Below are 27,387 nucleotides of genomic sequence, written 5' to 3'. Positions count from 1 at the left end.
GAATACCGATTAGTTGTTAGCCCCTCCCGGAAACGGAAGTTGTGTGGTGAGTGGGAAAATACGTTTATGCCCTGTCTGTTAGTTCATCAGTACGTTCATCAACTTGTCCGTTTCGTGGAGTCTCCATTAGCCTCTTTCATACCAGATCTCTGCATCTTCCAGGTGGTGTAATCTGTCTTATATAACACAATAACATAACATAACAGCGTATTTTCTATGTCTTGCTCATCAACCGTTTCATTCTTTTGCAAGTTTTGCAACGAACGGCACAGAGAAAAGGTACGTATAGGAATGTCAAGTGTAAGATGGATCTATTTTTTTTCTATACTGTATTGTGCACACATCGTCTTAGGTTTTTTATTTGAGTAAACATTCGCCTCAGAAAAAGTTAAGAACAATCGCAGTGATCATAAGGGACTGCTTTGAGGTCTTTCTCCTGCCTGACTGAGGACGACGTTGTTGTTGTTGTTGTTATTGTTGAGGATGGTGTATATTTTTTTTTTGGTCAAGTTTGGGTGTACATTTGAATGTGCATGCGTCGCAGCTTGTGACTGTACATTGGTTATTTTCTATGGCGGATAATAGCATGGGACAAGGTGCCACGACACCACTTCTATTATATACTGAGATATTCCCAGATATTAAATATCACTACGATAGCAATCGATATCACTTTATAAAATAAGAGTTGAGAGCTTATCACCTTTACATTATGCAAAGCAAGATACTATGTATGGAATGTGGTTGTTAGAGTATTTCATAGAGTGTAAAATGTATTGTTCCCAACACAAAACAAGTGAGCCACTTAAAGAACACATGAAAAGGTATGATAAACGAAGAGTATGGTAAGAAAATGAAGAAAGGTATGCCAAACAAAAACTGAGATTTTTTTCATTTTTGAAGCGTATTTTATGTTTCCTACTGACCGCTGTATTTTATGCATAGCCCATGGTCGAAAATATTCGGTAATGACGTCACCCTTGAACGTAACTGGCACCGCGGGACCGGCTTAGCTCCTTATTCGGACTGTCCCAAAACAAAGTTGTTTTGACAGCTATCACAGTTGATGTCACAGCAGCTGGTTACTTAATTTCCGCCATGATTACTGGGGAGTTTAGAGCTATGTTTACGCCAAAAGAAGAAAAACTGATAAACTTCTTGAACATTCATACGTTAGGCCACTTTACTTACTACCTATTAAGAAATAAAATCCAAGCGTATTTACATGAACAGGTAGAATAAAACCCTGACTGAGTCAAATCGACAACAGGCCGTACCTGTTACGTGTGACCATTGGTCAGCTATCACCCTGTCGTCACTTCTCTGGTTTTACTCTCTGTGTTGTACGCCCTTTAATTGTATTGTAGTCTTGCATAAAACAGGATTCTGCTGGCGGACTAAGCATGCCGATGCCTGGTCCCTTCAATATTGTTTTCATGTGATTGTATGTTAAATGGATGACAACACATCATTTTGAATATTTCTAGACCGGTGACGTCTATTTAGTTACAGTTAACATCACTGCATTTGTTTTCCTAATTTTGCTTAAGCCACGGTGCTAGTGGGCTTTTAAATTGCTACTATTTATGCATTTACATGATCAGTTAGAATAAAACCCTGACTGAGGTAAACTAACAAGATTCCGTATTTCGCCGGTTACATTGTGACCATTTGCCAGCTATCACACTGTCGTCACTGCTCTGGCTTACTCTCTATGCTGTACGTTTATCATACTGTTGTCACTTCTCTGTTTTACTCTGCCGGGTTTCCACCCACCATAATGCTGGCCGCCGTCGTATAAGTGAAATATTCTTGAGTGCGGCGTAAAACACCAATCAAAAAAAAAAATTATATCAAGTATCCTTTGAATGTAGATCGAGATTTTTAAAAAAATCACTAATATAAATATCGCGTCTAATAAATCATCACATGCTGTAGTAATATTCAAAGAGGCTATACCTGAAATTTTGGGCGAAAAATCGATTAAATCGAAACATCTCTGTCAAAGCCTCTTTAATACTATGTTACAGATGTAAATTGATTGAAGTCGAATGTGATTATCTTAGAACTCTGGACAAAACAAACTGTAAACAAGCCTGTGTATATCATTGCTAAAGCTTTCAGAACTATGCTACAAACGTTTACAGAAATGTAGTATTTTTCACAGTACGTCACCCGCATCAACATATATGAGCGCTCTGCAGTGTTTTGACGGTTAAGGCCATACAAAGTCTTTCAAAGAACGATGACTCCATGCAAAGAGCTTACGTAGCATCTTTGACTTCTCCATCCCACAGAGAACGTTTTTGATGTACTTGTCAGAATATACTTGTACATTTCTATCACTTCGATAAATAAATATAGCTCATCGTTTACTTTTAATTTTTTCCTCGCGCAGCTAGAACCCATTCCTCATTACAAGTTGCTCTTGGGCTCTCTCCGGAAAAGTTGCCTAAAACGTTATATTTGACCGGGCCACAGTTTCGTACTTAGCTTAGTATGCCCTTAACTACCATGACAGTATGCCCTTAGCTACCATGACAGTATGTCCTTAACAACCATTACTTAGTATGCCCTTTACTACCATGACTTAGTATGCCCTTATCTACCATGACTTAGTATGCCCTTAACTACCATGAGAACGTATATTGTAGAGATATAAAGTACACATAGCTAAGGGTTACTCAATACTAAATATGACCCCTGGTTTGGCCCGCGACCTTTAGACAGGTTTGTACCGTTACCAGGCCAAGGATGAACCTTAACTCCGGGCACTCCGGAGTTTCAATCACCCCCAAAGTAAATTACTTCGTTCGGCATTTGACACCAATCAGTAGTATAGGGAAGGAGGGTTCTGGCGCACGCCCCCCTTGGGCCTCCCCAGAACAAAATAGAGGCCCCCAGCCTCATTTCGTGAAAGATATAAGCATATTAGATAACCCTCCCTAGGGAGCCATCCCCCAGAACATCATTCGGAAAGAGCGTTTTTCAGCTCTTGCCGAGCTAGTTTTCGGCCGCGATCTATAAGCTGGTTTTTCGTGCTTTCATCGATCTCTACGGCGTTGAATGCCTTACGAGACTTGGCGCGTATCTCCTGCTTCAGATCAGAGTAGTTCTTGAGCTCTTGAACGACTTGCCTGTACTCTACGCCTGAAATAACACCATCAGATAATGCTGTAGATACCTGTGCACGGATGCTGTTAAGTTTGGCCTCAGCCAACAGCCGTATATCGTTATGTTTTTTGGCCTTTGCGTGAAGTCGGCGGCTAACGAATTTTCTGGCGGCATTTAAGACACCGCAAGCTAGGGCCGCAGCTTCCATGGCCAAGACAGCAGGGGCCTGCAATTATTGTTGTGAGTAGTCCCACACCTGCAATCCCTAGTCCCAAACCGGCCGTGAGCATGGCCGAATCAAAGGCCTCGGCGGCTAAGACACCGCGCCGGTACTTTTTGTACAAGGCCCGGCGGAGATCTCGCTCAGATTCAAGCTGCCTCTGTATTAGGCTGATATACTGCAGGCGATGGGCGTGCGCCACACCCTCCGGCGGCGGGGGGTTTTCAACCATAATCGTCGGCGCGGTCGGGGCCAAGGGGTGGTCATCCGTAATTGTCGGCAAGGAGTCTTCATCCGTGATGGTCGGGTACAGTCGTCCCATATTGTCTGTCCTACGAATCAACAACGTCGGTAAACTCTAAATCGTCATCGGGAATACTAACACGAAAGCTGCGAAGTCTTATACCGGACTCTAAATAGATGTCAGTGAGATTGACATCGCCCCCTGCAATGACCCGTATATCCTCGAGAGAGCTCCGGATGACTGGGCCGCCCTGGGCCGGTAATTGGATCATAAGTCTGAGCGCCTTTTCATCGTGCTCTGCAGGCCACTTTAGTCTCACCCCGGTAATCAAGGAGGAACGGCGCTGAGAGGCCGCGCCAAGTGTGATGTTGAAGATAAGTATAGATCCAGGGTTTATTCGTAGCATGGCCATAGATATGGTTTGCGCGCCAAGACGCACGGCCTCTACACGCGGCGCCGCAGATAGTGTGAAGTAACCTCCTCCACCCAAAGCTATATGACAGTCACTGATAGGTACTAACGACACGAAAGAGGTTCCGGAGTTGAAAACTTTTTTCACCCGGACCTCGGTGGTCTGGACCGTCATCGGGGTCACCTTCACATCTACAAACCAATCGGGGTCGCCAGCTCTGGCAAGAACAAAGCGGTCTTCAAAGCGAATTAAAGAGAGTTTTTGTTCTTCAATCACCTCAAACGGCGACCTGCGCTCTTGCTCTACAGAGGATGAGACATCTTCAAGGGAAGCAAACGTGGCAGGTTCTGCTTGCCCCCCCGCCATATTTTTGCGGATGTACTTGCCATTTTGAAACTCGAAGGCGTAGATTTTACCTTCCTGGCCTTGAAGTTCGAACTTCGACACATCAGCCAAGTCGCTTAAAGACAGGCGCGCAGACCTGGGAACGGCTGCGTCCGCCATACTCATTGTATTTCTAGGGTAGCACTGAGGTACCCTACATTCATATACTTGCCGTCTTTGTCTAAAAGCGCCACGGTCAAGTGCGTTATGTAGTCGGCGCGCAAGGCTTTGTACTGTGGGTTGGGAAATGAAACCGTCTTCCCGCAGTTAATCCCTTCACCAGTCACGGCGATGGCCTGAAGTAGTGTGGAACCGCCACTGAAACCTGAGGTTATTCTCACGTTTTCTGACGTGCTCAGTTCATCTAAATGCACGAAGGCTTCTTTTTGCGGGACCAAGTTAGATGGCTTATCACCTTCCACAGTCCCCTCTCTAGGCCTATTCCCGTTAGAGAACCCTAAGATGGGGGCAAGCTCTAGGAGCGTTATGATGGCATTTCTAGGGAGGGTAAGGACTAGGCGGCCCGTAGCTTCATTCATTTCCAGAGAAACCACATGCAGACGGAATATACCCTTGTCCAGCATACAGACATTGTAGTAGCCCGTCGGCACTTCAACATGTTTGCCATCAAGCAAGAAGCCCACTCCGGAGGGGATATTCACCCAGTTCGGGTAGAATGTTATCTCGCGAAGGGCGGTTTTAAGGCGGCCGTCGAGGTTGTTAAGGGCATGAGGCAGCGTGTGCTGTACCCCATTTAGAATGTCAGTCAATGTGATGAACATTTTAGCCACGATGAACAGCGAGGCTTACAGGTTCAATAGAGAGGCCACTTACAAGGCCGGGGCATTTCATAGTATCTAAACCCATGCAGAGCAGCTCACGCGATTTGACATCTACATCGATGAAAAGAAGGCCTTTCCCGTCCAGTTCACAGATGTGTTGGCTATATACCGGCTGCCACAGATAACCAGCAATGACATTGTTCAGGCCTGGAACACCAATCCTATGCAATTCTGGCAGAACCAAGTGAACTTCGCGGTCTGGTGCGCAACCACGGGCTGTGGCGTCTCTGTAAAAGACCATCTTCTCGCCCCCGACCAACAAATAAGGGCCCTGTACACGTTCCATGTGTATTACCAAGTTAGGCGGATCTTGGAAGAGATCCAGGCCCCCCTGCCGCAAGACAGAGCGTGGGCGGCATTCAAAAACCCCCACGACAAGAGGGCCTATGAGAGGATTTGTAGGGAATTCCGCGTAGATAAGCACACAGACTGGAGGCGCAGGGGGGTGAATCACGGCCTCGGAGTGGCATATAACTACATAACGGGAAAGGGCTACAGCCCCATTTGGGATGGGACCTTCGATGCGAGCAGGATGTCGTTCTCTAGAAAGCTTAGAGTGCTCCACGTTGAATACATCGAGCAGGACGCCGAGGAGGCTTGGGCGTCGTTCATTGTCGACAAATCCCAAATCTCTCCGATCGACCTTCCGTCTGCTATCAGCCGCTACCAGGACGTGCTACAGTATGCCGGGAGCGCTGTAGACTTTGTGTATGGTATAGGCCTATATATGGCCCCCAGCGACATGCTTCTGCAGATCGGCCATGTGGCGAACTACAACAACAAAATCGTCGTGGCCACAGAGGACCAGAAGCTAGGCGCCAATGAGGGTGTGAACGCTAAAGTGCCGCCCACTTTGCACAGGCGCGCACCTTCCCACGGGATCGTTGAGCCCACAAGAAAGCGTCCCACCACCCACCGCCGCACCTTCCCACGGGATCGTTGAGCCACAAGAAAGCGTCCCACCACCCACCGCGCGCGTTCCTGCCGCAGAACCCCTATTTCCAAAGGAAAAGAATCACGATGCGGAGAAGACAGCCATCGTCGTCGCTGGGGTTGGTATCGGCTTACTGCTGCTGTGGACTATGCGTTAAATATTTGCGAACAGCCACGAGCATTAGGCCACCTACTGCGACGACTAGAGCCCAGACATTATCGGCCAGCCACCCAGCCGCTTTCCCGAGAAGGTTCAGTAGCCAGGACACGATACTGCCAATAATACCCAGAATCGCAGCGGCAGCCTTCCCAGCCAGCTTGCTAAGGGCGCGCGCCAGGGACTGGAGATGCTTTTTCACCCATTCTTTAACCCGTAGAACCCGAGAGGCCAGTTTTGCGGCATGCTTCTATAACGTCTATCCCCGAAAGGCCGGTTTACCGGCATTTGACATAAGCCTATAAATAAACATGAGTTGTGGCAGAGTTTTAGCCAATCAGCTTGCGTTTTACATATCTGGCCTCGATGTGTGGCGGAAGTTCTAACAGATGTGTTACCGTAGATAGGCAACACATTGTACGTTTTTTGTCGAGTTTGAGCTGAATTTTTTTGCGGATATGAGACGCGCATGTGTTACTGCTGAGCAAGCGCTACAGATGGTGTTGTCCGATAGCGAAAGTGACCCAAATGAGAGTGATTACGGACATGAAAGTGATTTTGAATCGGAAAATGACACGGACAGTTGTAGTTACAACAACAACGCTGTGAACAACGATTCTTCAGATTCAGACAGTGATGGAATTGGAGGGACAGGTGATGGTGATAAACGTGGTACAGGTAACGCACGTGTTCCTGTGGGACAGGTGAGGCGAAATGTTCGAAATTCAGTGAATGACAACCAAATGAAATGGACTAATGTATCAGGTTTTGTGGACAAACAGTTTCAGCCTAATGAACCGACAGGAGTAAAAAACATCCCAGATTCTATAAATGCTGACAGCTTGCCAAGTGAGTTTTTGTCTTTATTCTGGGACGACGTACTGTGGCAACTTCTAGTCGATGAGACAAACAAAGAGGCAGTCAGACAACAGACAAAAAGACCAAAGCATTATTATGCTCAGAATTTTACCCGTCAGTGTAACTGAAATGAAAGCAGTTTTTGGTTGCCGTGTTGCCATGGAGATGCTGATCCATAACGACCGTTATGAACAATATTGGCGAATGAAGGACAATTTTCTAACTGTGACGCCCTGGTTGCTCGCAAGTGTTTCCGCGGGATAGATTTTTGGCAATTTGGACACTGTTACACTGTGTTGACGAAGAGGATCTAGAGTTAGATAAATCAGACAAAATTTACAAGTCCCGGCCGGTTTTCAAATATCTTCTTGAACGATTCCAACGTTATTACAAACCTGATAGCAACCTCTCACTTGACGAAGGCATGGTGCCAACAAAGAACGCGTTGTCAATAAAACAGTATGCAATGGACAAACCGATCAAGTGGGGGCATCAAAACATTTCTGGTGTGTGACAGCACAAACGGTTACATTTCCAATGCCGAAGTGTACACAGGTAGAAGAGATGATTCTGAAAGCATCCCCAACCTCGGCGTTACTGGAAATTTAGTTGTAAGGCTTATAGAACCATTCAGGGATCAAAACTACTGTGTTTATGTAGGTCGTTATTACACCAGTGTACCTCTGTGCCAGTAGTTAGTTGAACATATGGGGACACAACTTGTCGGGACTGTTATGACAAACCGGAAACACTTCCTCAAATCTTTGTTCAAAAGGAAAAAAGACATGAACCGTGGGGATTCGGAAATTGTGTATAACAGAACTGTCGGAGCTATAGTTTGGTGTGACAAAAAGCCAATTTATTTTGTGTCATCAAAATTTATTTCTGAACCTGAAGTACATGTGAACGGGTATGATGGCACAGAACACAAAAAGGTGCCAGTAAAATGCCCCAAAGCAGTTCAATCTTACAATCAGTTTATGGGAGGCACCGACAAAAACGACCAAATGACCAAACTACATAAAAGTCGACGGCATTATAAATGGCCTCGGCGTTTGATGATGAAGTTATGTGGGCTGCATATAATGCCTATGTAATATTAGGTTTTTATCACCCCCATATGTCTCAGGGCCACAGGCAGCTTACATTCCACATGTTCATTGAGAAGCTATGTCATAATCTAGTTTGCGACTTTCGTTGGTGTCCAACACCACAACCCCGCCAAGACATTGAGAACCGCCTCATTGACTATGGGCAACATGAAGTTCAGAGAGCCCCTCATGCTACCACAAATAACAGATGTGTGGTTTGTTCTGAAAAGCACACCAGGGCTAAAAATTTTAACCCAGATGCTCCTTATAAGGATCTTCCAAAAAGAGCAAAACTGTATTTCGGTGTGCCCGATGTAAAGTGTTCTTGTGTATAGGGGTTACCTTCCAAAAATTGCTTTCATGACTGGCACTCAAAACTCCAATACTGGAGATAAAGTAAGTCAAAACAGTGGGAAAGTCATTATGTGTTTTATTCAGAATATAAGATATTTTTCATCACTAAACAAACGTAAACAGTGTTGTTGTTTTTTATTGTTAATTAATGGGGAGCTCAGGGTGGGGTGGGGGGTCTATGTCGTCATAATGGCCAGGGTTCAAAGGGTTAAGACCACGCCCGGCGGGTGGAGGTGGTGTTGGCTGGATGCCCCCGCCGGACCCGCCAGTCAGCGCCAACTTTATCGCTAGCCCCAGTGTCGAGATCGCCATCCCAATTGCCGTAAGAATGGAGACCCAGATGCTCCCGGAAGAGGGTGCGGACGCGCTCGGCCAGAGTGGTATCCTTGTGTAGGATGCGATCCATCGTCTGCTTGATGCCGAGCTTAAGTTTAAGCAGTTTGAGTTAGAAAAGTTGAGATTGGAGAAAGAGGAAAGAGAGAAGGAGAAAGAGAGGGAACATGAGATAGAGTTAGAAAAGTTGAAAATGCAAGAAAGAGAGAGGGAAAGAGAATTGGAGTTCCAAATGAAAAAGTTAGAGGTAGAGAGAGATGGGAAACCGGGTCCTTCCGGTAGACAGGATTCAGGATTTGATGTGACCAAATACATTCGGTTAGTTCCATCCTTTCAGGAAAAAGAGGTGGATAAATATTTTCTGCATTTTGAGAAAATTGCAAATAGTTTGAAGTGGCCTAAAGAGTTCTGGACTATGTTATTACAGAGTGTGCTAATTGGAAAGGCCAGGGAAATTTACACTCAGTTAAGTGTAGAGAATGCTTCCAATTATGACTATGTGAAAGAGGTAATTTTGAAGGGTTATGAATTGGTGCCTGAAGCTTACCGCCAGAAATTTCGTAACTGTGAAAAAGGTAGAGATCAGACATATGTTGAGTTTGGTCGAGCTAAGGAGCAGTTGTTTGATCGCTGGTGTATAGCCAAGAAAATAGGCAAGGATTTTGAAAGTTTGCGTCAGCTTGTGCTGGTAGAAGAGTTCAAGCGTTGTATTCATAATGATGTAAAGGTGTTCGTTGATGAGCAGAAGGCGAGTACACTTGAAGAGGCGGCTATTTTAGCTGATGATTATTCCTTGACACATAAGGTTACATACACGGGTAAGCCATTTAATTCATTTATACGTAGAAATACCCAGTCACATGCAACAGGTAGAGGTAGCTCTACACAGAAGAGTTCTACACCAGGCTCCAATGGTTCTACAGCTCATGGTTCACGTAGTTCAGATTGGAATGGTAGTCCTCGAAATAGGGTCACTTGTAATTTTTGCAAGCGGGTAGGTCACGTGATGAGTGAATGTTACAAGTTGAAAAGGTACGGGAAGCTCAGAATGAGTCTAAGCCCACAGGTCTTTGTGTTGCAATGCACAAAACATTGCCGGAAGTTACATCAGCAGTTAAAAGCAGATCTGAGTTAGCTGATACGGGATTGGATAAGATTCCCAAATGCTCTATGGATAGCTTCGCTCCGTTTATCAATTCTAGTTCAGTGTCGCTTAGAAGCAACATGTCTGGTGCTACCCCTATAAAGATATTAAGGGATACTGGGGCATCTCAGTCTCTGTTGTTGATGAATACTCTGCCCTTTTCTGAAGAGTCGTACTCTGGGGTTCGTGCCCTTATTAGAGGAGTAGAGTCTAGTGACTTTGTCAGTGTTCCCCTTCATGATATTTATTTGTCATCAGATTTGATATCTGGACCTGTCAGGGTAGGCATTAAGCCTTCATTACCTTTTGAGGGTATTCATTTGTTGTTGGGAAATGACTTAGCACATGATAAAGTTACTGTTGATCCCTTAATGGTTGATAAGCCTTCTCTGAATTCAGTCACAGAGCCAGTTGAAAGCGAGATAGCGGGTTTATATCCGTCCTGTGTTGTTACAACAGCTATGTCTAGAAAAGTCAGTACAGACCAGGGTAGTACTGTTGATTTGAGTGAGACTTTTCTCAACAACATGTTGGATGAAGATTCTTCCAAATTAGACAGTCAGCAGGAAGTAGATACTAATTTTGTTAGTGGTGATCAGCCATTTTGTAGGACTGAGTTGATTGCTGAACAACACAGTGATCCAAGTATTTCTTGCTTGTTTAATGATGCAGCTAAAGATGGTGAATCTTTACCTGACCCATGCTATTACTATGTCAAGTCTGGCACATTGATACGGCAGTGGAGGCCTCCCGATGTTTCGTTGGAGGATGAATGGGCAGTTAAGCATCAGGTAGTTGTGCCCAAGTCTTATCGTAAAGACATACTGACCATAGCGCATGAAACGCCGTTAGCAGGTCATTTAGGTGTTAATAAGACCTATCATAAGATTCTCAGTCATTTTTATTGGCCAGGAATAAGGAAAGATGTTACTGAATTTTGCAGGTCTTGCCATGCATGTCAGTTAGTGGGGAAACCTAACCAGACAATCCCCAAGGCAGCCTTGAGGCCTATTCCTGCAATAGGTGAACCATTCAGTAGAATCTTAATAGATTGTGTTGGTCCGCTACCTAAGACAAAGTCTGGAAATCAGTATATGTTAACCATAATGTGTACTTCAACTCGTTTCCCTGAGGCAATTCCACTAAGGAATATTACTGCCAAGACTGTAATTAAGGCTTTAGTTAAGTTCTTCACCATGTTTGGTCTGCCTAAGTCAGTACAGTCAGACCAGGGTTCAAATTTCATGTCTGGTGTGTTCCGACAAGTTATGCATGAGCTAGATATTAGCCAGTATAAATCCTCAGCTTATCACCCACAAAGTCAAGGAGCACTAGAGAGATTCCATCAGACACTGAAAAGTATGATAAGAACTTACTGCTTTGAGACAGGGAAAGATTGGGATGAGGGTGTACCTTTGCTAATGTTTGCTGTAAGAGAGTCTGTGCAAGAGTCACTTAGATTTAGTCCATTTGAGCTTGTGTTTGGCCATACTGTGCGTGGTCCACTACAGTTGTTCAAGGAAAAGTTTGTGTCTGGTGATAGTGACAATGTTAACCTATTACAGTATGTGTCAAGTTTTCGTACTAAGCTCAACAGAGTATGTGAGTTAGCCAGAGAGAATCTTACAGCTTCTCAGAAGAGTATGAAAACTAAGTATGACAAAGAGACAGTAAGACGCAGATTTGAAGTTGGTCAGAAAGTACTGGCCTTACTTCCAGTTAGTGGTAAGCCACTTGAGGCTCGTTATTTTGAACCTTATGTAGTAGACAAGAGGCTAAGTGATCTTAATTATATTATTTTCACTCCTGATCGGCGCAAATCTAGACAACTTTGTCACATTAACATGTTAAAGCCATATGTAGACAGAGATAGCACTGATCTCAATGTTGTACATCCTAGTGGAGTTGTTACCTCTAATTTATGCCCTGATTCAGCTGTTAGGGATGATCAAGATTTTGACTTACGGTTCCGGTCAGCCAAACTCCAGAATTCAAGTATTCTTGAGAACATTGATTCTGTGTTGGGTCATCTGGAATATCAGCAACGCCAGCAGTTGAAGGATTTGGTTCGTCGATATGAACATTTGTTCCCTGATGTTCCAACCAGGACTGAATCCATCTACCATGATGTTGAAGTTGGAGATTCCAAGCCGATTAAACAGCACCCATACAGACTGAACCCAACTAAAACTGAATACTTGAGAAAAGAAGTTCAGTATTTACTGGAAAATGATCTGGTCGAGCCCAGTAACAGTAACTGGAGTTCACCTTGTATTCTTGTGCCAAAACCAGATGGGACGTACCGTATGTGTACAGACTATCGCAAAGTGAATGCCGTCACTAAAGCAGACAACTTTCCCATTCCAAGGATCGACGACTGTATCGATGCCGTGGGAAAGTCCAACGTTGTCTCCAAGTTTGACCTATTGAAAGGATTTTGGCAAGTACTGCTCACGCAGCGCGCTCGTGAGGTGTCAGTGTTTGCTACCCCAGATGGTTTATACCAGTACAAAGTCATGCCCTTTGGGATGAAGAACAGCCCTGCCACCTTTCAACGACTTGTGAACAACGTTACGTCAGGCCTTAAAGGGTGTCGTGTTTACATCGACGATGTAATTATATTCAGTGACACTTGGGAGGAACATTTAAATATCATGGAGGCAATATTTGCGAGACTGTCCCAAGCCAATCTTACGGTAAATTTGGCCAAGTGTGAGTTTGGTTGTGCTTTTGTCACATATCTAGGGCATGTTGTCGGACAGGGTCAGGTAAAACCTGTTAATTCTAAAATCAGTGCTATCTCTTGTTTTCCAGTGCCAAGTTGTAAGAGAGAGTTAAAGCGTTTTTTGGGCATGGCAGGTTATTATCGAAAGTTCTGTAGGAACTTTTCATTTGTTAGTGAGCCATTAACTCAGCTGTTAAAGAAAGGTGCTAAATTCTTGTGGTCCATTGAGTGTCAGAGATCTTTTGATAGATTAAAGGCCATGCTAAGCAGCGGCCCCATACTTGTAGCACCTGATTTTAATTTACCATCTAAGCAGCTGTTGATGCTAGTGATATATCTGCTGGGGCAGTTTTGTTACAAGAAAATGAAACAGATCACGTTGATCACCCTGTATGTTTTTTTTCTCGCAAATTTGACAAGTGCCAGAGAAATTATTCAACAATAGAAAAGGAATGTCTGTCCTTGATTCTAGCATTACAGCATTTTGAAGTATATGTGACTTCGTCAAGTTACCCCATTGTTGTGTATACAGATCACAATCCCTTAACCTTCTTGCACAAACTAAAAGGTAAAAACCGAAGATTGTTACGGTGGAGTTTGCTTTTGCAAGAATTTAATCTAGAGATTAGACACATAAAAGGGAAAGATAATGTGATTGCTGATTGTTTGTCACGTGTCTAGTTGGTTTTCTGCAGCTTTGTTTTTAAAGACTGTGGTAAACGTTATTATTATTCATAATTATGAATATGTTAAAGAAAGTTTTATGCAAAAACTTTCTTTCCCTGAAGGGTGAGGGTGTTATGTATGATTATTTAACGTCTTCATGTACTGTTAGTCTGTGGACCTTTGTGAAAGCATAACAGGCCCTGTTATATATGTACAGCGCGGACCTGGCCGAAAGCACCTTGTTCAATGCTGTTTTTTTAACTGGGTGTTCATTGGCTGTTAAACTCTGTGTTTAAAAATAGTTGAATCCACCTGGCACGTATATAAGCCGTGTTTTCTGTGCAGAGGGGAGGTATTTTTGCTGCATCCACTGGGAGCCAGGAGAGTGTGCGACGCTCTCGTATCGAGTCCATTATTTTGATATGAGCTGGTGATGCCAGTTTCATTTGGGAGGACAGTTTTTTTTGCCGGCACCGTTTGGGTACCACAGTAGTACTGATGTCTGGTTTATGCGAATTTCTGCGGAAGTCACGTTTAGTGGTGTTCGGATCTTTATTATGATTATACAGTGTGGACTGTGTAATTTGTTTAACACGCTGACCTCACCTGACCGACAAGGTCGTCAAGGACTCCAAACTGAAGTTTTCAGTTTTGCAAAGGACGTTCGTTCTGCCACAAGGTGACATTACTCTACGTCTCTGAACGGCTCGTTTGTGAGCTTCTGCGGGAGCTGTGACTGATCTGAAGTGGATTATACCTCCATGCCTGTATCTACCCTGTGTTGTGCTCTGCGGGTGTGACGTCATTCAAAGGCTTGACTGTTCCAGTTCTGTGTAACCTGTGTACTGTGTTCGTGTTCGCTAACCTGGCGAAGTACCTGTCTAGGACAATTTGTGACTTGTGTGAATTGTGTGTTTATCCCATGGTCTTTACGTTGGATTTCCTGGAATACATTCCTTGGGATGCAAAGGTGAATTGGAAACTTGTAATGACCGGTAATACTGATGTGTATGTTGTTGTTGTTGTTGTTGAACTGTCTGTAAAACTGTACGTCTCATTTTATATATAAAGCATTGTTTACATTGTAATATTGAGTCACTGAGTCTGTTTTCTGTTGCCGTTTTCAATACCGTAACACAATCCTTCTCCCTCCTCCATTCTTGGCGATTGTTGTGAGGGCTAGCGGTTCGCCAGTTTGTTCGTTGGTGAGTTCCAGTTCTGGGTATTTCACGAGTCGCAGACGCCCATTGACAAGCATAAACTTATTTTCTTCGTTAAAAGGGAGTGGGGGAAAGTCTGGATACCAAGCATCCTTCGCCATGAGTTGGTAATAAGACATCACGGCGTTCTTGACCAATCTTGGTTTTTGGGCTTCGTAGATCGTACCCAATATTGGTGTTTTGGGAACAACATCACCTGTAAAGAGAGAGGTTTGTTCGACGACGTCGTCTTTGGCGTTGTCCGAGAGAGAGGTCTGTTCGACGACGTCGTCTTTGGTGTTGTCCTCTTGGGCATTATCCTCTTGGGCGACGAACGGATCATCTAGGTCAAAGTCTGCCATAATCCTCGTATTGAACATTGCAAGGTATACCTTCAATACACACAATGGATGCATACGGACGCAGAACACTCCGTAAGCCTCGGGGGGTACAAGGGGTACGGCAGTCCTTGGTCGTCACCAACAACCCGAGTACGATCGACCAGAATCAACAACTCTTGGTACGCTCCCCAAACCTCGGCCCAAATGACGTCATTGTGCCCGGTACCGTGCGCTTGGCCTTCTCGATCACGATCAATTCAGAAGACTCGAATGCCACAGTGGTCGGGAATCTCGGACGCGCAGTAGTCAAGAAAACCACGATCAGAATCAACGGGAATGAGGTAATGTCCATCGACGACTCTGATGTGTTTCATTGCTACGCGACTTATGGCTGACCAAAAACGAACGGCGGAATGCGGCCTACCAAGGCATCGGCAGCGAAAACATGCTTAAACTTCGAGTCGGAGCGGAGGAAGCAGATGACGGCGATGCTGGAGAAAAAGCCATGGCCTCCCGAAGATCACCAAAGTAGAAGTCAGAATAGAAGGGGTCCCAAATCAGTTGTACAGCCAGGGCATGCGGGCGTACCAGCAATGGGGCGAGGCCCAGAGGTTCTTCGCCAGCTCACCCCTACGGAAGCGGGACCCTGAGGTGGCCAGGGTCATTAAAGACTTAGGCCTGGCAGACGTCTCGCTGGAAGAGTTCTTGACGCACAAGCACGCCTTTTGGCTTGACCTTTGGTCAAGCGACGATGACGAACTGCATGGCAGTGGGAGGCGCGTTCTGAACGCCAGCGAGGGGATTACGATACAGGTGACAAAAGAGAGAGAAGCTCCCGGCGTGTTGAACGTATATCTCTATGTGATCATGGACGCAAAGCTGCACATCCAGAATGGTAGATTCGTTAGAGCGCTTTTTTGATGACGCCCTCTGCGCGATTATCTGTGGGCAGACGAACTGCGGCAAAGCAGTCTTCGTGCTGGAGCTGCTTGAGGGCCCTTTCCGCGGTTTCTTTCATCACATTGTGATCCTGTGCCCCATTCTTAAGCATAACGAGACGTACCGGCGGCGATGGATACTGTCTGACCCTGAGGTCTATTGTTTTGATCCCGGCGAGCGGCTAAACGACTGTCTGAGAGCTTTCTACAGATTGTTCGAGGGGGAGCCCACCCTATACATCATCGATGATTGTAGCGCGTTGAAGGCGATGAAGAAGAAACAAAAAATGCTGTCATTCATGGCTTTCTTGGGCCGTCATGCAAAGCAAAGCGTCTGGGTCCTCACTCAGAAATACAACGCCGTCCTCAAAGACTTTCGCGAGCAGAGATGGGTGGCTTTATTCCACTGCAAAGATCAGCACTCGTTCAACGAATGCCTGGAGGAGAACCACATCATCGAGGCCGAGAGCGAAAAGGCAGAGGTTCGACAGAAGCTCAAGAACAATCCGCATTCTAAGCTCCTGCTAATGACTGATACGCCCGACACATCTAAGATTATATATTAGACGTAGGCGCCCCTACGTATTAAGCATGGACACCGACGAGCTGATAGACAGGAGGAGCCCGGCCCCAGCCAACAGCCCGGCCGAAGCCAACAGCCCGACCCCAGCCAAGAGCCCGGCCGAAGCCATCAGCCCGACCCCAGCCAACAAGATGATGCACGGCAGCTCATGGATAGGCTGGCGGCACTTGCGGTGGATGGGCAGGGAAAAGCCGTAACAGCCGCTGAGATCGACGGCATGAGCGACGAAGACGTTGAAAGGTTGCACTTCCGGTACGAGGCTAAGCTCGGTGCGCGGATGGTTAACGGTCTCGGAGGTATGTTCTTGACATCATATGTAAGGGCGGCCTACCAATCCCACCCGAGAATCGACCAATGCTCATGGCACAGCTTGCCACCGACCCATTTGTTGAACAGGCGTTTAGCAGTGCTAGCTGCTGGCTATACTACTACTATGACCACTACTGAGCACTGCTCATTTAAACACCACTGCTGTCCTAGAAAGCCGTATGATCCAGAGGAACATGAGTACAACGAATCTGGAAGTCCCGAAGAGGGTGAAAGCGGATTCTACGAATGACGCCCCTGCGAAGAATCCCCAAAAAGTCGCTGCGGGTCGAGCGGGTGCTGCAGCGAGAAAGGCCAAGGCTGAAAAGCTCAAGGATGAGCTTCGCTAGGCAAAGGCTGCTTTGCTTGGCGCAGCTGATTCCACCAAGAAACAGCCGAAGGAACCGGATTTTACGAAGAAGGTGGAGGCCGCGAAGGAACCTGAATGGAGGGCGCCCCTGGTGTTATTAGGTGTTGGCAGCCTTGCAGTACTAGTGTTGCTACGCGTGTGGCGCAGCCGCTATACAGCACGAGGTGCAGATATTACACCGCGTGCAACGCCGCAAGAAAAGAATCGGCATTTGAATACACGTCGCGACCCTTTCTATATAGAGCAGCATGTCTACTCCACCCAGTGACCGAAAAGTGCTTGTCAACGCGGTCTACCACGCCGCTGTGGTCTCTCTCCTGGCTACTGGGTACGCTCGTCTCGGCCAGATGTTCCTGAAAGGAGCCCTCCCGAAGCTGGACTTAACACCCCGTGACGTCGGCATGGTCACTGCAGATGTAGGCCTGGCCATGTTTTCGAAGGACCTGCTAATTAAACAAGGGCTCCTTCCTCCCAATATAATCAAGTGGTAATGGCCTCCATCGCAATGATGGTGGGCGGCGCCCTCGTAAACGCTTTGGCCTTAAGCGGGAGCAGCTATATGTTTTCGATGCTGAGGAGGTCCGGTGTCGACGAAGAGCAGAGACCATGACCGCGCTGTAGAGCAGCTCCAAGCCGCCCAGGAAAAATGGGCCCGAAAGCGCACTGAGCGCTTGGACTGGATCAACGATGAACTCCGCCGCCAGGGCCACGCTGTCCAAACGTTCCGGGATGTCGACGCTGCAATCCGCGAGTATTCTAGGGTCACGGGCAAAACTCTTACACGCGACGCGCTGCTGGGCTCAGAGCCACAGCTCTCCGATTTCTATGTGTCTAGTGAAGATCAAAAACACCGCGAGATGACCTTCGTCATCCTGGGAATGTATGTGGTTGGGGGTGTGAGTTACGGAATCGCAAAACTCACCAAGTAATCCGAACTTACTGTGCCGCTATCGAGCTGCTCGCCGGGCACCATCCTAGTAGTGAGGTGGTTCTGCGCATACGCGACGATTAACATCTTTTTCGTCGCAAATCTTTTAGACGGTTGCTAGAATACCTTGATGACATGGCTAGTAAGGTGTCTGCTCGCCTGGCAAATATCTACTACAGACCTCGTGGGTACTGGAAGGGCCACGCGGCCATCCAGAAACTTGCCACTGCGGCTAAAGTCTCAGAAGATGTGGTCCGGGCCTGGCTGAAAAAGCAGGCTATCTGGCAGATATACCTGCCTTGTCCACGAAAAATACCGAGGCCTATGTTCGATGTTTCCACGCCGAATGATATCGACCAAGCTGATCTTCTATTTCTACCACATGATCGGCGAGGCCGGAAGCTGTATAAGTACGCGCTGACAGTTGTTGATGTTGCTTCTCGCTACAAGGAGGCGGAACCTCTGGCTACTAAAGATTCCAAAGAAGTCGCTGATGCTCTCTCTCGCATTTACAAGAGGGGACCCCTTCGATGGCCGAAGCTTCTCCAAGTTGACCCTGGGCGCGAGTTTATGGGTGGGGTGAGCCAACTGCTGGCCAAACACGATGTCACAGTCCGCCGAGTCCGCGTGGATATCCACCGGGACCAAAGCATAGTGGAGCGTTTCAACCGTACTCTGGCTGAGCGGCTCTTTGGACATCAGTACGCCCAGGAGATGCGCCTCCCTCCCGAACACCGATCTACTGAATGGGTGGCTCGGCTGCCCTCTGTTGTGGCTGCTCTGAATAACGAGACAACGAGACTGATCGGTAAAAATCCGAAAGACGCCATCAAGGCAAAAGGGGTGCCCCATAAGCCTTCCTCGGCGGTTCCAGGTCGTCCCGTTGGACTTAATGAGCGGAAGATCCCCGAGGTTGTTGGCGTTCGTTATCTCTATCAGCCTGGAGAGCTGCACGGCGGCCGCCGTCGCGCGACTGATCCTGTGTGGTCTCTAGAGATATATCGGCTTGGGCACTCTGTCACAAAGCCTAATGAACCCGTGCTGTACTATCTAGACGATACGTCGGATGGCCCACGACGGGGATTCGTTCGTAAGGAGTTGCTTATAGTGCCTCCCGATACTCAGCTTCCCCTGGATGGGGTTCTACGGTGCTATTAGTTCCTGGATATCCCATCCTGCGTCAAGGAGGCGCATCTCTATGGCCATAAGCCAAGGTGTGGACACCATCTTCGGCGATCCAGCGCTTACTATCGAAGGGGGACAGTGAGACCTTATTCAGGTGCTGCCCATAGATATGGTGGCGCTCTGATTGCAGCACGTTCATACCGTGTCGGAAGATCTTTTTCTCGAAGAGGGCCTCTTTGTACTGCTTATGGCGGATGCGCTTTTCCACAACTAACTTTTTCACGCCCTTGGCCTTCTTAATGTTGGCTCCACCTGCCTCCAGAATGGAGTACATCTTGGGGCGCAGACCATTGTATTCGGCGATCGGCCGCCCCGCGCACTCGTCCTTCATTTTCCACAAGACCTTCATATTTGTTACGCTGTGCAGGGGGTGGTCTTGTTGGTAATCTGAGGTGTCGTACAGGGTTGCATTCTCAGCCATATCCCTATAAACATCCTCAGTCTGAATCTCGAGTAGCAGACTATCCATGTCAGTGTAGAGGAGCTGGCAGCGCTCCCTGTACTGGGCCTTCATGTGGTTGTAGAAGAAGTCGTACATCAGGTGCTTGGAGAGATCTAGAATGCTCATGCCCACGTAGATAGGTCGGTTTAGGACTAGACGGGTCTGGTGCATCTGAATCGCTGCGAGGTCATCATCAAATATGTTTGCCCGTGCGAAGCTCGGGCTGGCTATCAAGCGTCGGATCTTGTCGTCTTCTCCAGAGCGTACCAGCTTGACGTCCACACGCTTCCGAAGGTTCTCCATGGTTTTTCCGAAGATCGAGTTGTTCATTAGCTTGTACAGGTCCTTCTCGAATTTACTCGCGGCCGTTTTTCGGAGCTCGGTGTTCATCCTGATATAGGGTTCTATCCAAGGGCTCTGGGCAAATCTCAGGGCCCGGTGAACCTTTGTCAGGCGCATTCCCAGAGATAGATACAGCTGTAGGTTCCGGTAGTGCAGGACGTACCGTTCCTTGTTGCGGAGGTTGGGGACCAGCTTTTCGACCTCGGTAGGCGCTTTCTTGCCGAGAAGGCCGTGGTGATAGTCTGACATCCACTCCTTCTGGACCACCAGACTTTCCATGGCTAATGGGTAGCCGTTATGTGCGTTATGTAGACCGGCCGGATACTCTAGGTCGACCTCGAGGATGAAACCGGAAGGACTGTCGTGGGGGTGGGTAGCAATCGTTTCGCCGAGACGCCGCGCGTCATCTACCCACTGGAAGCAGCCCTTTGGAAGGAACTGACTCATAGCCCAGCCATATAGATTATTGGCGTCTAGGTATTGGATGTAGCTGTTTCGTCTTTCTGGGTTGTATCCCTCCACCTGCGGATTATTGGCTTTGGCGTATCGCTTACTTACCACGGAGATACCTCCTCGCAACCCCTTCTCAATGAAGACGTATTGGTCGTAGTCGGTCAGCAGCTCCAGCTCTACCCCGGTCTTCTTGAACAGCGCATCCCACGAGAGACCTGGGCTCGTAAAGTAGTGAGCAGGGTCTAATCCATACTGCCGTAAACAAGTCTTCTGGAAGGCCTCAAACACATCGGCCAACAGGAGCACGTCTGTGCGGCAGTAAAGGTCTGTGTAGTCTCCCTGATTGGTGCAGTCAAATACCTTCCATACCTGTTGAGCGTGGTTGTAGTCCTCATCGCTAATGCCTACGACTTTGAGCTTACTGTAGAAAGCCTCTTTGGGTGGGAGGCTGGACTCGCCGAAGCGCTCCCAGGAGTCCATATACTCATAGGGGTAGACACCCTTGCGCATGAGTAGCTTTCGTTTTTCTTCGACGAGCTCATACCGGGCTTTGATGTGGAAAGCCTCAGGTTTGTTGGCCTCTACCAGATTGTCAAGGGAAGTCGGTAAGAATTGAACGCTGTCGATGAAGCGGAGCTGCCCCAGCGAGAAGGAGATGTACTTTTCCGTGTTGTTGGGGATGCAGGAGATGCGGCCCTCCACCTTACTTATGGCTGGCATCAGGAGGTGCCCGTCGTAGCCCCGTAGGTTGTGGGACTACCGGTATGGCTGTCTTGGGACCCAGCCGCCACTTTAGGTTGCATGCGTTATGGGCCGCGCCTCTGTACTTGCCGGTGATATGGCAGTGATCGCGCACAGAATCGGCGCCTAGAGGCTTCTCACACACGTGGCAGGTTGCGGCGTTGTTGTGAGCCTGCCAGTCCTCGGGAGTCATATTCATGGTTATAGGGTTGGCTAGAACATTTTTGATTTCCTGCTCCTCCTGTTGGAGAGCTCTGAGGAAGTGTTCCGTCGCGTTAGGGCCTCTGTATTCCACGGGGCGTTTTGTGCAGCCGTCGCAACGCACCACAACATAGCAGTAACTGCAGGGCTCCTGGTGCTGAGTCTTTTGAGTGCTGCTCTCCTTGGGTCTGGGCGGCGGGCCTTCAACCTTTTTGGTCAGAGCCTCGAAGTCGGCATATATGATGAACGTAGTCGGTAGCTGTTTGTGGTGGTTCTGGAAGGAGGACTTGTTTTCCCCCTCCTGGGGCATTTCCACCCTCACCGCGGTATGGCCAATCCCTCGGCATTCCGGTTTATGCGCCTCGAGCAGGTCCTCCCTTGTGTAGCCGTGTAGGCAGCGCTCGCAGAAGTGTTTGCGATTTCGTTTCTTACTTTCTTGGAACAGGAGACGATCGAAATCTTTTATCCATGTATAATGGAATTTGCCTGCCTTCCCAATCAGCAGCAGATTGATTCGGGGCGTGCCACTGGGCTGCTTGCTGAGACGATGCACGATCACACCCTTGTCCCACCCGAACACGTTGATGGCGAGGTCGTTCTTTTCCTCCACTTTACGGATCTGAGAGACGGGCGTGGGGGCGTCGATCCCACTAAAGTCAAGACCATGATTGGTGGGATACTTTGTTGGTCTCTGAGGGTCTCGGGCGGCTGGAAATAAGGCAGACCGGAGTGCCCATCGGAGGCAGTCGTCGTCTTTGTTCTTCACATTGATGACTGCTTGTTACCCACAGCTGCAGGTAGGGGGATTTAGGACCCGCCTCTCAGTGGCTGATACCTTGCACGCCATTGACAACCCACCCTGACCCTCGCTGTGTCCATTTTTCCAGCACCTCATGGATGGTGGGGAAGGCCTTATCTAGAGCCCCGTCAATGTCACCAGCCTCTAAGAGGGCCTCCTGTTTGCTGTGGAGTACTGGGCTGGTATACTCTTCACTGCCATCGGCGTTGTCCTTTCGCAACTGAACCCTGAGGCCTAGTTTGAACTTAACCCCGTTGAGTGCCAGGATCTCTTCTTCTAGCTTCTGGCGAATAATGGCTCGAATTTCTTCTAAGAAGGCTACTGGGTCCGTCCAAAAGCCTTCGGGTACGCCCATCTGCCAGGCCCGGAGGAGATTCCTTATAGCCCGGTCGGTGTTAGTGAATTTTAGTTTCTTTTCACCCTGTATTCCGCCTAGCAATTCATCCAACTTCTCGTTACTGAGGAGGTTCTTGACGTCTTGCTTCAACTCCTCGTTACTGAGGGGGTTCTTGACGTCTTGCTTCAACTCCTCGTTACTTCAGGAGTTCTTGCTGTCTTGCAGCCACTTCAACTCAGCCACAGCCGTTTTATACCTGTCGAGGATCCCCTGCAGTTCTTCCAAGGCAATGCGGGGCCGTGGGTACATGGGACGCACACCTAGGAGCGTCTCAAACTCCTCCCGTAGTGCTCGCGCTTCTGATGGTGCCTCATTGTACGCGCCGATATCATCATTATACTAATAACATCAACTCTCTAATTGTAAATTTCGATAGGAGGGGGGAGGGCCCTCCTTCCCAATACTACTCAATCAATAAAAAAAATCAGTTGAATATTTTTTTTATAGAGCATATCTTTCATCTTTTACAGAATATTTCCATTTTTGCTGAATCCCGTGACATCCCTCCCGTCGACATCAGGGCGGCTGTTGCCAAGCAGTCAGAGACGCGAGGGAAGAAGAAGCGAGCCCAGAGAACTACGTCTAATGTGTTCGCCATGTTTGATCAGGCCCAGATACAGGATTTCAAAGTACGAGAACACTAAAAAAAATGTGTTAATTTTAACAGCAAGCCTGTTGCCTGAATGAATGCTAGAATGTATTCTGTTATTAGAACACAACATTTTGTCATATTCAACATAGTATTCTGTAAATCTAGTGGAATCCTTGAATTAAATTAATAGAATATGTGTGTTATATTTATGAGAATAATCTGCCACAATAGCAGGGATCAGTTGTTCGAAGGTTTATTAAATTTAGGGCAGGCTTAAATCTTCACACCAGTCTTATATTACGCAAAATAAATGTGACTTCTGAACAACTGGGACCGGAATGCATTCTGGCATCACTCAGGCAACTCGCTTCCTGTTAGAATTAATGGATTAGTTTTTTAGGTGTACGCACTAAATCCAGATGACTTCTCAGAACTGAAAGGTTAATTTCTAAACCGCGAAGAACAGGTCGAAATGATCCAAACTATGGCTGTGCTGCACAACAACCGAGATTTTTGGAGAACAATATCCGTGCGGTGCATTTCAGAATGATCCAAATTTAAGACATTACTGTACTAATCTTCTTAAGTGTCGTAAGTCTTTTATGGTGTTGTATTCCTGCATAAACCAGGGCTCTGGTGATTGACTAAGCATCCCCGAGGCCCGGTCCTTTTACATTGTTTTATTATTATTGTATGTTAAATGTGATGATAACACAGCATTCTGATTAATTCTAGATCATTGACGTCTAATAAAGGGAAGTAACATCACTGCATTTTTTTTTATCCAATTCTGCTTAGGCCACGGTGCCAGTGAGCGTGTAATTTGCTACTATTTATGCATTTACATGAATTGTTAGAGTAAAACCCTTACTGAGGTACCGGCCCGGATAGCACAGTTGGTAGAGCGTCCGCTTCGGGACCGGTAGATCCAGGATCAATCATTGATCGAGTCACACCTAAGACTTTAAAAGAGGAAGTTGTAACTTCCTCGCTTGGCGTTCAGCATGAAGGGGATAGTGCAACGACTGGTTGACCCGTATCAGTATAATGGCTCGGGCGGGGCGGCTGACTTGCCTTCGGTAAGTTGTCTCAGTGAAGCAGCACTAAATAAAAGAGCGGTGGAAATCCGTCCTGCAACAAGGAGGCACATTACACGTACATGCACCCTAATGATTCCTTCGTCGTCATATGGCTCAAAATTGTTGAGTACGACGTTAAACCCCATGCACTCACTCACCCTTACTGAGGTAAACAGACAAGAGAATGTATTTCACTGGTTACGTGTGACCATCAGTTGATTTTGAGTCATCATTTGAGTCGTCGCTTCTTTGGTTTTTCTTTCTATGCTGTACGCCTATCACACTGTCGTCGCTTCTTTGGTTTTTTTCTCTATGCTGTATGTCTATCACACTGTCGTCGCTGCTCTGGTTTTTCTCTCTATGCTGTACGTCTATCACACTGTTGTCACTGTTCTGGTTTTACTCTCTATGCTGTACGCCTATCACACTGTCGTCGCTGCTCTGGTTTTATTCTCTATGCTGTACGCCTATCACACTGTCGTCGCTTCTTTGGTTTTTCTCTCTATGCTGTACGTCTATCACACTGTCGTTGCTGCTCTGGTTTTTCTCTCTATGCTGTACGCCTATCACACTGTCGTCGCTTTTTTGGGTTTTCTCTCTATGCTGTACGTCTATCACACTGTCGTTGCTGCTCTGGTTTTTCTCTCTATGCTGTACGTCTATCACACTGTCGTCGCTGCTCCGTTGTTTATCTCTCTATGCTGTACGTCTATCACACTGTCGTCGCTGCTTTGGTTTTTCTCACTATGCTGTACGTCTTTATTGTGTTGTATTCCTGCATAAACCAGGATTCTTCTAGTGGGCTAAACTTAATATCTGGTCCCATTGCATTGTTTTTATGTGATTTGTATGTTCACACTATGTTGAACTCCATGGTGACAATAACCATAGCTGACTGCTTCCAGAGCTATAATATTTATTTATATACTTGATTGGTCTTTTACTTATACAATACGGCAGTGGTAAGAAGATACTGAGTCATTGTGCTGAAGAGCCCGCTAACTACATGTAATAGGCTAGGGTGCCATAATGGACAGCTTATAAACCTCCACACATCTAAGCATTCCGCTGTATATAGCATTCATATATTAATTAACTTAAATTGGTTAGTCACCTGACAAAGTTCCCGGAAAGAAGGTCAAAAATTGGTGAAACCTTTACATTTACATGCTGATGCCGCTTCTGTATTATTATGTCAGTGGGCAGGGTTTTCAGCCTCTTACTTACATCCGTGTTGAAGTGCATTCTTTTTTCTTTCAGGAGGTGTTCGCTATGATCGATCAGAACCAAGATGGGTTTATTGACCGAGATGACCTTCAGGAGACGCTCCGCTCCCTGGGGAAGGATCCCGGGGCCCAGGAGCTGGATCAGATGGTCAATGAGGCCCCCGGACCCCTCAATTTCACCATGTTCATTACATTGTTCGAGGAGAAACTGACTGGTACTGATCCCGAGGACGTCATCAGGAATGCATTCTCATGCTTTGATGACTTCAACGTAGGTAAGCAAATGCAACGTCATGAATGCATGGAAGATATTCATTTATTTTTTTGATTGTTTTTGAGTGTTTTTTCGCCACACACAATGGCTTTTCACTTTTTAATGGACCAGTTTTGTGGGTGGAGAGAACCGCCCTGCCCAAAATAAGGTTGACAAATTAACTCCTTAACATAATGTCTCAGCCGAATTAACTGAGCTAGCTAAATTACCTCCATGGAATCTAGCGACTAATGAATGTCAGCTTATCAGATAAGGTGATATACTTTAACTTGATGAATTACAATCGATCTTGTAAAACCATCAAAAATATTTTTATACAGGTAATGTTACATGACACTTCTAACAGTTCAATAGTGGTTATTATTCTGTCGGGGTTGGGTGGGGGCTGGATGTACAAGTAACCCTAAGCTTTTAAACCAGCGACCTCTGGGTAACGCACATATATGCTGTCAAGTACATGCCCGCGGATCGTCCAGACCATTACCCCTATGCTGGTTTGTCACAAAAGAGCAATATTTTGACCCCTTTGATGCATTGATGTTTTGTTCTTTTCTCAGGAGCGATAGATGAGGAATTTCTAAAGGACAAGATGATGACAATGGGTGATAGATGGTCTGAGGATATGATCGACGAGCTCTTCCACGTGGCACCGATCAAAGATGGTCGCTTCGACTACATGGAGTTTACCCGTATGATAAAACACGGGAATAAAGATAAAGAGGAGGAGGCACAAAAGTGAGGGGCTGTCCTAGTGATGCATGATTGACAGGTGTAGAAGTAAAGTTCGTTCGTTTCTTGTGTGGAGATTGGACTGTAGCTGTTGAGTCGTTAATGGGGAAAGTAGGCGGTAAATAACAACTTTCCACAGTGAAATTAGATTGCTGTCGACAGAGTTCGATGCTTAAGTAGGCTGCAAGCTGACAGTTGTCGCTGTGAAACGGAACTGCAACCGGCAGTTTTTAGTTTGTTGTGTAATAATTTTACTTACGAGATTCGCGATGCATTGTGAGGGTTTTGCAGAGATTAAGCTATATACATTTTATTTCGATCTTACCGCGAGAAAATTTGGCACTTGAAACGTGCTTAAACTTTATTAGCTAAAATGGTAAAACCGGACTTAGTTGTGCAATATATCTCACTGATGGGTATAACGTTTCAAAGATTCCTTTAAAAGGCCAAAATTTCAGACGAAAGTCTGCCCACAGGTATTAGGAAACACATATCAAAATGAGGAGACGTTGGAAAATTCTTTACCACGCCTGGAAGAGATGCAGTGTTATAAAGCAACGCTCTACGATCTCACATAAATCTCCTTCTATTATGTCCGGATTGACCCACGTCATTGAGAGTTATCTGCCCCTGTTTAGCGTGTCTGCATGTAGTTTGAAAAGCAACTGTTTGCTATATTTACACTTTCACAGGGACCAAGTGACAAATGTATGTACTCGTGTTACTAATAATTGTTGCACTATATTGTTGAAATAAATATGTATTTGCATGAAAATGTGTGTTTT

General features: G+C 46.5%; 1 protein-coding gene across 2 annotated transcripts; it reads left to right on the top strand.

The window, feature by feature from the left end:
* Positions 1-65: 65 nt before the first annotated feature.
* LOC135463555 (myosin regulatory light chain-like) lies at positions 66-27,369 on the top strand. 2 transcript variants are annotated; one of them, XM_064740851.1, is made up of 4 exons: positions 66-162; positions 23,173-23,331; positions 25,634-25,874; positions 26,431-27,369. In XM_064740851.1, exons 1-4 carry the CDS (start codon positions 67-69, stop codon positions 26,610-26,612), a joined length of 678 nt encoding a protein of 225 aa, XP_064596921.1. In that variant the 5' UTR covers position 66; the 3' UTR covers positions 26,613-27,369. The 2 variants fall into 2 exon arrangements, with proteins under 2 accessions (XP_064596921.1, XP_064596922.1); XM_064740852.1 differs by having other exon boundaries at positions 94-279.
* The last annotated feature ends 18 nt before the right edge of the window (positions 27,370-27,387 follow it).

Source organism: Liolophura sinensis, chromosome 3, assembly GCF_032854445.1.
Source record: "Liolophura sinensis isolate JHLJ2023 chromosome 3, CUHK_Ljap_v2, whole genome shotgun sequence".
Classification (NCBI taxonomy): domain Eukaryota; kingdom Metazoa; phylum Mollusca; class Polyplacophora; order Chitonida; family Chitonidae; genus Liolophura; species Liolophura sinensis.
Note: the sequence above shows the minus strand (reverse complement) of the source record. Positions and strands in the feature narration are given on the sequence as shown.

Excerpts from the sequence above, each read along its gene's own strand:
- LOC135463555 (XM_064740851.1), top strand. The coding sequence starts at position 67 with ATGCCCTGTCTGTTAGTTCATCAGTACGTTCATCAACTTGTCCGTTTC. Across the intron at positions 23,332-25,633 it reads CCCAGATACAGGATTTCAAA|GAGGTGTTCGCTATGATCGA; the intron begins GTACGAGAACAC and ends TTTTTCTTTCAG. Across the intron at positions 25,875-26,430 it reads CTTTGATGACTTCAACGTAG|GAGCGATAGATGAGGAATTT; the intron begins GTAAGCAAATGC and ends TTCTTTTCTCAG.